The 12,670-nt window shown below is 43.2% G+C and overlaps 1 protein-coding gene across 1 annotated transcript in view; it reads left to right on the forward strand.

Moving 5' to 3' along the window:
• The first annotated feature begins 358 nt into the window (after positions 1-358).
• Positions 359-12,670, forward strand: part of Pank1 (pantothenate kinase 1) — a 49,786-nt gene continuing 37,474 nt past the window's right edge. Inside the window, 2 exon segments of the mRNA XM_005385848.2 lie at positions 359-581; positions 583-1,115. Coding sequence (XP_005385905.1) covers positions 430-581; positions 583-1,115 — 685 coding nt within the window. The 5' untranslated portion in view covers positions 359-429.

Here is a 12,670-nt window from a genome sequence, read left to right on the forward strand (position 1 = left end):
GCGCACCAGTAAAGAAATTCGCTCTCCTGCTTACCCACGTCGGCCTACCTTTCTATAATTAATCGTTCCCTTTCCTTCTCTTAGTCCTCTGAGTACTTCGGTCACTTAACTAAATATATGCACGCACATGAATACGCGCGCAAGCGCGCATACGCCCGCGCACACACACACACACACACACACACACACACACACACACACACACACACACGGGGCGGGGGCAATTTGAGTGACCTTGCAAAGGTATCTAGACCACTAGGGACAGAATTAGCAAGCTTGAAACCTCTGCAAATATTTGGCTTCCTCCCCGGTTCCTCCCGAAGCTGCTGGCTCTCTCCGGCCTGCCTCACCCAGTGCTCTTTCAGCTGGATCGGCCACACAAAGCTCAACCCGCCCATCTCCTTGTAAACCCAGAGAACTTCATTCCCCATGTTGAAACTCGTCGGTGGAGGTGGCGGGCAGGACTGGGCATGCTCAGTGGCGGGGACAGGTCTGGGAAGCGAGGAAGCTCCACTTGAAGTCGCAGGGCCTAGGGATCAGGGGGAGGCGAACTGCGGGGTTCCCGGCCGGGGCAGCGCTAGGTCCAGATTCGGCGCCCCGGGCCGGCATGCTCCGGAGCTGCGCGGCCGGCCCGGCGCGCAGGGGGCAGGGCGCGGAGGAAGTGGGGGAGTCGTCGGGAGGAGGGGAGGAGCGCCTGGCTCACCATCCCCCGGCGCCGGCTTTGCGGCCGCCGAATCGGAAGGCGCAGGGAGGATCTGAAGCAATAAAGACGACCGAGAATGACCTCCAGCGGGGCCTCCTGAGCCGAGGCCCGTGCGCTGCGCCGCCAGTCCCGGGTATGGGGGACCGCGGAGCGCAGCCGGAGCGCGCGGGCGCACACTCGCCAGGGGACTCCGTGTACACCGGCGCCGCCGCCCTCAACGGGCTGCTGCACAACGGCTTCCACCCGCCGCCAGCCTGCAGCCGAGGCGCCGCGGGCTGCGGCGCCGCGGCGCCCCCACGCCTCGCGGGGCTGGCGGAGCTCCAGCCGCAGCCGCAGCTCCCTCAGCATGACTCTCCAGCCAAGAAGTGCCGGCTGCGGAGAAGGATGGACTCGGGGAGGAAGCATAGGCCGCGTAAGTCCTGCCGGAAGGAAAACGCCGGCGCGAAACCCGCGCGGCGCGGGGACTGGGAGCGGCGGGGCAGGCGCCGCGGCACCAGGTGCACCCGGCGCTGCGGGAGAGGGGCCTCGCGGGGCGCTCGGCCCGACTCTTTCCCCGGGCCGCCCCGCACGGAATGCTATTGGCCCGCCTGCCCTGCCTCGGTCGTGACCGCCGAATGGGTCTGTTGGGCGCGGAGCTCGAGCTGGTCCTTAAGTCAGACTCTGAAAGGCGAATCACTACCCGCCCTTTTAATTGTTCGCAGGGAAATGCGCTTGTGTGAGCCTTTGAGCAAGTCCAGGAGTGGGAGTAGAGCAGGCAGCACGGCCCAGGCTAACTTCTCCCTTCCCAGAGCACATCTTTCTGGGGCTGCAGCTCTGGCGAGCAGCTTGCCCTTTGAATCACAGAGTAACCGCCAGTGTCGTGGGTCTATTGGCGAGCTCAAGTCTGGAGGCGTGGAGTTTGACAACCCCCAAATCACAGCCTTTTAAACACTGTTTCTTCGCAGCCAATGAGAAGGCCTGCTAGGACGGACACACCCACTGATACCATGTGGGCCGGAACTATGTGGGCCAATGAGGATTGGAGGTGAATTTTTTTTTTTTCGTGGGAGGGGGTAGAGTTAAATGTAATTGTACAGAGCAGAAAGCCAAAGTGCGTTATTTCACAATCTAAAGCTTGTATATATAGTGGTAGTTTGTAAAGGGCACCTTCCTCGCGTGACATCCTGGGATGTAAATTTGTAGTTCGAGTTTACGGCTGTTCTTTCTTGTCTGCGCTGAACCTCATTCAACTGGTTACTTCTTTGTGTTTTTAATGAAGCTTATAAATGGCAAAAAGCAAAGTAAGTAGAACGTATGCTAATAAATGATTACATTCATACATGCACATTTTGCATAAAACATTCTGTTTGTTGTGGGGAAGTTGTTGAATGGTTTTGGATTTCTCTGAAAGTTTGATATTTGGCAAATAGCATAGCAGTTTCGCTTTTTGCTGTTTGTCTTCTTTTTTGAATCCCTTTTTCACTCTTAGCTTTTCTGCACTGAATTAAAATTTCTAAGACCCTGAAAAGCCCTTTGACATGACCGGGTGTACTCCGTAGCTCTGAAATCGGAAGGCTGGCAGTTGAGGTTTTGGGTGACAGTTTGGAACCACACAGTAGATTTTGGCTACAGTTTTAATACAGTTTTTACTTGTATTTTTATGTACATTTTGCTATTGTTGGGAAATGACTTTTTGGGGTTTCATGTTAATTACTTATTTATTTGTTTTACTTCTTTTAAAACGACATTTTAGTTATCTCTCTGGTCTACACTAACATTGTACTAGACTTCACAGTGAAGATAGCTAAACTATGATGAAAGGTAACTGTTGAATTTTTGTTTAGAAGTGTCAACTTGAATGATGTGTTCAATGGAGGATATAATATTTTAAATAATTTTCGATGAATTGAATATAATCTTTAACAATAATTCAAAGAAAAAGCTACCCTAAGCCTAACTTGTGCTTGCAAACTTATAGGGATTATTATTACTATTATTATTATTATTATTGCTGTTATTTTGTGGTACTGTTATCAAACCCTGGGCCTTTGCATTACGCCGTACCCCCAGCCCTTTAAAAATTTTTTTAGTTTGAAAGATTTCACTGAGTTGCTTAGTTGCCCAGACTGGGCTCCGACTCGACATTCTCCTGCCTTGACCCTCCTCAAGTGGTGGGATTAAAGGTGTGCGCCACCATGGCTAATAAGTATTATTTTAAAATACAAGAGAATAAAACATTTTCCAGGCCCTGTGTGCTTTATGTCAGTAAAGTGGTTTGTATTTCTAATAAAACTGAAAATCTTAATTCTTTTAAGTGACTTTAATTCTTTTAAGTTTCATCAACATCGTTTTTCATCATCTTCTAATTTTTTTTCTCAGATTTGAGCAAACATTTTTGAAATAAATTTTACGTGTCCCGAGGAGTCACATCTGCATATTTTACTACCAAACATTCTAGTTAAAACTGGGTGTAATATTTTTGTAACTTGACCATTGACATTCTTATATCTTTTTTTTTTTTTAAATATTGTTCAATCAATTAATATTTAGGTACGTTCAAGAGAAATCTTAGAGTTAAAGCTAATCTAACCTCAGCCCAGGCTACCCTAGAATTCATGGCAATCCTTCTGCCTCAGCCTCCCGAGTGTTGGGATTACTGGTGTAGACCTGCACGCCCGGCTTGTTTTCTGATGACTGACAATTTTACATGAACAATTATTACAGAGTATTTGAGTCAGAGCTTTACAGACTATGGGGACAATCAGAATATATTTGTGGTGAAGCATCAAACTGGGTAGCTTACCAGTTTATGATAGGAGACATACACTCTTGCCCACACTGGATGTGTTTTAAGATAGCCAGTAATACCACTTTTAAAGGCACCTGGAATGGAAACAATGGGTGGAATGAAATATGCAGTCCAGTACTTTTAGACTTTTTTTTAAAAAAAATGCTAACCTGAACTCCCACTGCAAACACTGTACACTATCCTGCAGTCTGTTAATGAGATTAGGACCAGGCTTGGTGGCACATGCCTAGAGTCCCAGCACTTGGGAAAATTAGGCAGGAGGATCATGAGTTTGAGGTTGAGGGTATATGTAGCTCAGTAGAGAAGCATGTGTTTAGCATTTTCCAGGCCCTGGGTTTGACCCCCAGCATGGAAAAAAAAATCAGATCAATTGAATGCTGATCTTGCAAACTCAAGAAAGGAGAATATTTTCCATTGTTTTCATCTAAAGTGCTGTCACCTACTCTACTCATCCTTGGAAGAGTGTTCCAGAACTAACTGCTGCACCAGGCTTCTTATTTACTTTGCCACCCTCTGCTACTTAGCAGCAGCATGAACTCAATTAAGCTATTAGCACTCATCCTGAAATGCTTGAGTTGGGTTAGGTGACCTGCAAGTGGTATTTTTGCCCCTTTAGAATTCTGTATTTCAAGCCAGGCATGGTGGTGCACTCTTTAGTCCTAGCACTTGGGAGGCTAAGGCAGGAGCATTGCCTGGAGTTTGGGGCCAGCCTGGGCTACACAGTGAATTAAAGGCCTGCCGAGAAGACTCACCGAAACCTTGTCACCAAAAAAAAAAAAAAAAAAAAAAAGTTATATTTCAGAGCTGACAGTTCTTGACAGTTCTTCCTACATGACCTCTGTACTAGTCAGCCAGTACACCAGATGACTTAGCATGTAACTAGGCATTTGTGGTGTGTGTGTGTGTGTGTGTGTGTGTGCTGCTGGGGACTGGGATTGAAATTGAACCCAGGACCTCACACACCTACCTTGTTCTGTCTCATTGTCACCCCCGTTAATTTGGAAGTCTTATTATAGATTATTTTTTCTCAAATGCCTTGCACCTTAGGTACATAAATATGTGACTGATGTCACAAAAAAAAATGGCACTAGTGACATCATCACCACCTCCTCTGAGTAGCTGTTTCCACCTCTATGGTGACCTTTGGCAAAAGACTTTAATGGAGTTTCCTTCAGTGTCAACAGGGAGGTTCCTTTGGTTTACCCTTTCTGCTTCTTTGAAGCACATCTGAGTAACACCTCATGGGGTCAGCTCATTTACCAAATATTTTGAAACTAGTGGTAGGCCTAAGATGATGTGTTTGCCTAATGTATTACAAATATTATAAATTCACCCCATCAAAGGGCTTGGGTTTGAATTTCAGCTGTGTGATCAGAGCCAGTTACTTAACCAATGTGCTACAGTTCCAAGAATAATAAAATGGGGAAAATCATAATACCTGTGGAGCTTATGTAAACATAAAATAAGAAAATATAAGGAACTTAGGTTGACCCTAGCACTTAGTCCCTGCCAGGTGACAATATCACCCCACAGCAAACAGTATGCATTATTAATCCACGGGGCAGGACACTGAGCTGGCTTAGACTGCTTGCCTTAGGTAAAATATTACATGGCTTAGAGTTAGAAAGACTAAAAAGTTTACTTGATTAGCTGTGACATTCCTAGCCTCACAGTTTTCTTTCTTTCTTTGTTCCGCTCTCTTGGCCTATCTCTCCCCTCCCTCCCTCCCTCTCTCCCTCTTTCCCTTCCTCCCTTCCTTCCTTCCCTCCTTCTTTCCTTCCTTCCTTCTTTTTCTTCCTCCCTTTTATTCCTTTGTTCCTTCCATTCTGCAACTGATGCTTACTAAAGGATAACTTTAATATTGTTTTGTTTTTTGGGTGGTGGTAGGAGAGAAATGACACAAACTAATATATATATTATACTATATACATTCTATATATTTAGATATATATAATCTTATATATACACTATATACTATATAATCTATATATACTTACACTATATACATTATATATATTTAAGGGACCTTTGAGACACCAACAGTACTGTTTTAGATAAGCCAGACCACTACAGGAGAAAGAACAAAGATGTGAAGAAGACGATTTTAATCTTGGAACACTGCACTTCAGAAAGGCCTAGATCTGAGCGTTGAACGTCTTCTAAGCCGCTGGAGGACACATGCTGCTCATTTGCCTCCCAGGGTGCGGCAGTAGGGAGCAGCAGTGGACAGATGATGCTTGCGGCCTTTGGGGGAGTTTCTCACTTCACACATCATCCAAATAGAACCTCCAGGGAGCAGCAAAGGAATAATAGTTCATTATGCACAAACAGTACAAACTGAAGAAACCCAAATCTTTTGCCTAGTTTGGCCATCACTGTGAATATATAAAGTGTCAGTTTTTTAAAATATCAAGGTATTAAAATATGGCACCTTGTAGGGGCTGGGGATTTAGCTCAGCGGCACAGCGCCTGCCTGGCAAGCATGACGTTGTGAGTTTGATTCCTGGTACCAGAAAAAAAACCAAAAAAAAAAAAATTGGACTTTATATTACCATCAAACCAGGTCAAGTAGAAAACCAGTATGAAAAGATAAATAGGGAGAATTTTCTGCATAAGGTGTGGATATATATGCCTTTTTTTCTTTTTGACATAGTCAGTACTTTTATTTTTTTTTATTTTTTTATTTTTTTGGTTTTTCTCCGGTACCGGGAACTGAACTCACGACCTTGCGCTTGCCAGGCAGGCGCTTTTGCCGCTGAGCTAAATCCCCAGCCCCAGTCAGTACTTTTAGATAGGTGAGAAACAATGCAAATTCAAGAACAAAATACTAATATGTAAAGCAGGAACAGGGTGCAGTATTGCTACCTTCTGGAACATGGTCAAATGCCCAAGTTAGCCAATTAAGTTATGAATTGTGCAATATATATTTGAGTACAAGATTAAGAATGTGAGGTCCAGAAGGGGAAGCAGACATGATAAATGTGTTTATGTTGCATTACAAATATTCATAGAAAATTAAGGAGAAGGTACACATATCTAGGCTCTAAGTGGTTAAAGGTCAGGATTCAGTTAAACATATGAACTCCATTTTTCCCTCCCAAAGACCAGTACGTAAATTTCACCATTAGCACAGACCCTATTTGGTTAACAAGTGAGTAAAACAGAACCCATCATGATTTTGGAGACAGAATAAGTAGGGAAACAAAGATGTATTTTTTTTTGTGTGTGTGTGTGTGTTTTATTTGTAGTGCTAGAGATTGAACCCATAGCCTTGTGCTTGCTAAGCAAGTGCTGTACTCCTGAGCTATATCCCCATCCCTTTAAAAAATTTTATTTTTAAATTTTTCTTGTTTCTTTGAGATAGGATCTTCCTATGCAGTTCAGTGTAGCCTCAACTTCACAATGCTCCTCTGTCAGCCTCTTGAGTGCTGGGATTACAGGTGTGCACCACCACATCTGGCTAGCAGTATTGGTTTTAACTGACAGGTTTTTATTTTTGTTCTTGATATCCTTAATATTTTGTTTGTGATCAGTTACCGTGAGAATAAATTAGGGTTTGGCTTCTATTATATTTACTTACATGTATTTGAGCTTTAATATGCAAACCAGTATTCACTGTGAGATGACAGTATTCTGAAGCAGATATGGAATCTGTTCATCATGCCCAGTGTGGCACACAGAATTTTTAAGTAGACCTTTTCTCTAGAGAGTGCAGCTGTCAAGCCTGGTATCTCATTACTTATGACATCTTTTAGATGTTTAGAGTTAGCTAACCATGCATATGTGTTTGGGGAGGGGCAGGTGTGTATGTTTTCTCAGGAATCTATTTGAGAGCAACAGATGATCCCAGAGGGCAAGGGAATGTTATTTTTAGACACAGTTACATCAAATAATAACCTGAGCCTCTCACAGGTGTCTTTATAGTGTGAAAAAAGAGTGAAGAAACCCATGACAATAGAAGGTCCTGACAGTAGTAGCTTGGGTTTCCAGGTTAATGCTGGTAGCAGTGATTGCGCATTAGCCATGTGCCGGTGGTTCTGCAGGTGCCTTTACAAAAGCAGGTACACATTATTTTGCAAGTGAGGAAAGACTCAGAGAAGTGAAGCAACCTAACTGAACATCTGTAGGCAGTGATTGGTCAGGCTAAAAGTTACACCTCAGTCTGCCTGTATTGCCAATTGGCTTTCTTTACTGCCACGATGAACCTGTCATTTATGCTGGGAATAGGGAGTGTGTTCTGTAAAACTTAAGGATACCTATAGGCTGAGTGCAGTGGCACATCTGCATTCCTAGTTGCTCAGGAGAGACAGTGAGAGAGAGAGAGAGAGAGGGAGAGAGAAGGAGAGAGACGGAAAGGGAGAGGGGGATGGGGAGGAGGGAGAAAGGAGAAGGGAGGGAGGGAGAGAGGGAGAAAAAGAGCGAGAGATTGTAAGAGAGAGAGGAAGGGAGAGAGAGGGAGGAGGGAAGGAGAGGGAAGGGGATGGAGGCAGAGGGAGAGAGGGAAAGAAAGAGGGGAAGGAAGGAAGGAAGCAAAAATAGTCATATGTACAGCTTTGGGAACAAGCCCATTCATGTGTCTGTGGAAACAATAATAGCCAAAATTAAGGAGCACTTAATTTAGTATGTGCCAGGCACTAAGCTAACCACTTTATATGGGTTATTCCATCAAACACTGTCAGCACCCTGGGAAATGGGTACTATTACTACCTGCAAACGAATAAACTAAGAGTTCAAATATTCTTAAGTGTAAAGAGCTTTGGAGCCATCACACCTGGATTCAGTTTCTTTTTTAAAACATTTTTATTCGTACATTTTTGCAGTGCACAGTGGTTACATTCATGTGGGGGGTTGGTGCATGTGCATAGTACATCTTAGCTCTTTCTGCTTCCTCTTCCCCTCCTCTTCCTCCCCCTTTCCTTTATCTTTAAATCCCTCTCCTGTTTGCAAAAGATGTATCTCGTGATTGAGGTTCTTATTCCTCTATTTACTAGCACTATAACCGTAGCTGGGATTCTTAAGTCCTCCAAGGCTCCCTTTGCAGCAGAGATGATGGTACCCACCCCATCAGGTGTAGTGGAAAATTCTATAAAGTGTACTGTGGTATGTGCTTGGGAAAGATGCCTTACTTTTAATACTAGCTTTATTACTACTAGTGAATGGCATTTAATATTAATATTGTGGCCATTTGACATAATGGCTTTCAAAACTTTCTGAAATCTCAGTTTTTCCCTGAATTTATCTTGCCCTGAGCAGATGTTTTTCTGGGTTGCATTTCACCATGTGCAAAAGAAGTTTCCTTAATGCCCGCTGATGTTTCTGGAAGCAGGGCACATGGCCTGTATCATAAGTGTTGACCTCATTGTCACATTCATAGATTTCCCCCATGCAAGTCCTGACACCAAGTACACCCTGATCTGTCTGAGAGTGATGTTGGCAGCTTAGTGAATACGAAGACTGTGTGATTTATTTGACTGCTAATTTAGTGTCAGGACAGTTATTTTTAAAAAAGGAAGTGTCCTCCTTTGATCTTGACTCTTTGATATCTCAGGCCTTGAGTGAGGGGGTAGGCACAAAGGAGATAAAAAGGATTAGAAAAATGAGCGCTTTTCATTTTTAAGAAGCACTTGAACTGAACAAGACTTCCGAATAGGTGCATCTATGTAGGGTCATCTTTTTAACCTATTCTCCAGAGACTGAAGAGTGGCCCTGCAGGTTTTATTCTGGCAGATGACGAGTGAGATGATATTTCTGGATGCTTTTTGTCCTTGATATTAGAATGTGGGCTTTCTGGTGCTCCTGGCCTTGGCCATGTGTTTAACCTGACTCATTGGATCTGCGTGAACTTCCATAAACTAGGAGTCCTAGTGGTGTGCTACAGCCAGCTTGTATGGGCTCTGGGGGCTGACTGTACATTTCTTCATAACTTTGCATTCATTGTTCCTGCATTGTCCTTCCATATATTCATGATGGATATATTTACACCACAGAAGTAGGCAAACACTGAAAAATTGGGGCATTCTTTCCAGAGAGCCAGTTAAGTGTTTACAGCATATCAGCAACTAAGACACAGTTCATAGAAGAGACTCAGAGAAAAGTCCTAGAGGGTAGTGATCATGCCGCTTGAATTATTGAAGTACTTGAGGTAGAGAAATGGAGGAAGGATCAAGAGCATTGTCCTTTGCCACAAGATTAGAAGTTAGATGAGGGATCTTTATTCTTAAGAAAGCACCCTACAAATATTTGTAGCCCTACCATGGCATCAGATTAGGATTTCTTTAAAGTCACAATGTTATCTGCCTCCTTTTCTCTCTCTTGAATTTCTACTCCAAATATAGTTGGGTTCGATGCTTGATTACCGAGTTGGTAGACCAAATAGGTGTTAGTCTGCCATGCATGCAGCAGGGGAATCAAGCAAAGGAGAAGAAAATAGTATATGTGTCTTTATGCATGCACCAAAGTATTAATCACAGGAAAATCATAACTTTGGACTTACTTATATTTATTTTATGATTCGCTGTGTTTTTTATTTTTGAATGACTTGAGTTATTATTATTTTTGTGGTACTGGGGATTAAACCCAGGGCCTTTACACTGAGCTATATTTCCAGTCCTTTTATTTTTTATTTTGCGTCAGGGTCTCAATAAGTTGCCAAGTTGTCCAGGCTAGGCTTGAACTTTTGATTCTTCTACCTTAGCTTCCCAGAGTGCTGGTGTTACAGACGTGCAGCACGGTACCTGGCTTCTTGAATATTTCTTGAATGGCTGAAAAGTATCAGACTTTACTGTGCTTAAGAGGATGATCTACATAGAACTGCCACTAGTAAATATTAAGGGCTGTCTTAATTTACTAGCATTTGATTCTAGGGCAGGTGGCAAACTTATGGCATGCATGCCACGGTGGACTGTTTGGGTTATCAACGAAAGCTCTAAAAAGTTTACCATCACTATCGTAGGACAATGAGAATTCCATTCCTTCTTTCCAGACTATTCTTTTTAATCATAAGTCCTCTTGAACTAGAATAGAAGTGCCAAGGGGTCACAAGTCTGTTTATCTCAGTGCTTCACCTTTTCTAGGAACAAAATAACTATTCAATCAGTTAATGAATAAGACTATAGTTGAGGCGTTTGACGCAGTTGCTTATGCCTTGTCTCTATGATAGCTTGAAATGCCATGTCAGCAGTTGGCACATCTTTCTTCAAACCTCCTATCATCCCAGCTTGACTTTAAAGATTTACCAGACTTTCAGAGTCAAGGCTAAAATAAATAAGTAAAGTCCATTTCTGGTAGGCCCATTGTTCTGCCAGGTGATGCCACCTTGTAATGCTTTTCTCACTGAAATCATTTTAATTAACTCCTCCCTCGCATTAAATTGTCAGTAGTTTCCCTGGAGTGTACAAGCATGCTCTGGTGGCTTATCAAGACAGAAAGGTAAACCTCTTGGTGGCTTAAACTGGTATTTGCTTAAGCGGGTAATGAGATTACCATCTTGAGCCCCAGCACAGGGAATTAGGTGCCTGCCTTCAGGAGCCGTTCCTGGTGGATGCTGTGCTGAGCTCTGGCTGCTGAAATGGTCACACTGAAGACAGTCACACAAGTGGATGGCAGTTGTGTCTGGTGGCACAGGTGGGTATGGTCAACACTGTGAAATCTTCTTTATCACCCAGTTTCTGTCTTTCTCATGAAGAACGTGGTATAATTAAAGCTGAAGACCGTATGGAGGGTTGATAGTCACCTTCTGTTGCCACTAGATGGGCAGAACTAGCAGCTTCTCGATGAGAAATAGGGATGATTATCGTAGCGAACTGGAACCTGTATTTTCCTTACACCTCTTCCAAACAGTCTGAGAGCATTACCTGGAATAGGAGCCAAATTTCTTTTCCTTTGTCTTTTCTTTTGAGAAGGTTGCACGGTGCATTTGGCCTTGGCCACTGTCTTCCTGCTTCAGCTTGCAAAATAGCTGGGATTCCAGGTGTGCATCTTTGCACCTGCCTTGGGGACCAGATTTCAGCTGCCTGCTGTTTTCCCTTCTGAAGAACTGCAGCAGAAATACAGGGCCCAACACAAGGACACGGGGAGAAGATAAGGTCTCCGATCACTGGAGTGACACTCTTCTTTCTACTCTGATTTTTTTCGTGGAGAGGCTGCAGGGCCAGGGAAAGAAACTGCACTGTGGTTTTTAACAAGTGCCTCAGGTGATTTTCATGATTAGACAAATTTGAGAAAGTGTGTGGCTGAACTTTGCCAATCATTTTTTAAAATAAGTACAGTTAAAACTTTGACTTTTAAATTTAGTTTTTCTAAGTACTAAAATTGTAACCTCCTCAAGGACTTGAGGAAGACATGGGAGGAGAAAAGGGTTTTATTCTAGGGATTTAACATTTTTGGGTCCCCTCATCTTCAGCTGCACTGTGCTCCTAATTCCCCTTGGTTTAGATCTAAGCTCAGAATATATTGACTGCTGCTACCAGGGGGGCAGCTTCGAATATAGCTTCCTTTGCTCTTTCAGAGGATTTTTTTTTTTTTCAAATCTTATCTTTAAAACATAGCTTTCATGTTGTTGTTTCTATTTGTTTTGATTTCACATGGCTGCCTGCATCAAAGTAGCCACGTGGATTGTCTGTCAGCATGACTTAAATTCATGAGTGCTGTTGACAGAGCTAACTTCTTTGTGGAGGGATGTACGCTTACCTTTAAAATGGCAGTTACTGAAAGAGATATGTTAATCATGAAGTTTACTTATAAATACGCTGCTTTAAACCACAGGCATGGAGTTTAATCATTCCTGGATGACACCTAGACTTATCTCATTCTCTCTGTCTCTCTCTCTCTCTCTCTGGATGGTGGTGCTGGGGCCTCTTGCACGACAGGAAAGAATTCTCCCACTGAGCTTCACTTGCAGCCCCATTCCCTAGGATTCTGGATGGCTCGTATCCAGGGGACTTTGACAATAGTTTGATATGGTACATATGGGTAGGAGGTATATCAGAAGAAAGGAAAGAGCTGAGTTAGGGAAAGTTGGTGAAGTTTTCTATGGACAAGCCACAGATCTGTCTTCACATTTAAGCACAGTTCAGTTTCTTTTTCTTTTGCATGATTACAGAAAAGCTTTTAACTGAGAATTTTAAATTAGCTTAAACTTACAAAGTTTAAATGTGTTATTGTAAAAAAAAAAATTGAAA

This window comes from Chinchilla lanigera, unplaced genomic scaffold (genome assembly GCF_000276665.1).
Source record: "Chinchilla lanigera isolate Chin_1 unplaced genomic scaffold, ChiLan1.0 scaffold00024, whole genome shotgun sequence".
Taxonomy (NCBI): domain Eukaryota; kingdom Metazoa; phylum Chordata; class Mammalia; order Rodentia; family Chinchillidae; genus Chinchilla; species Chinchilla lanigera.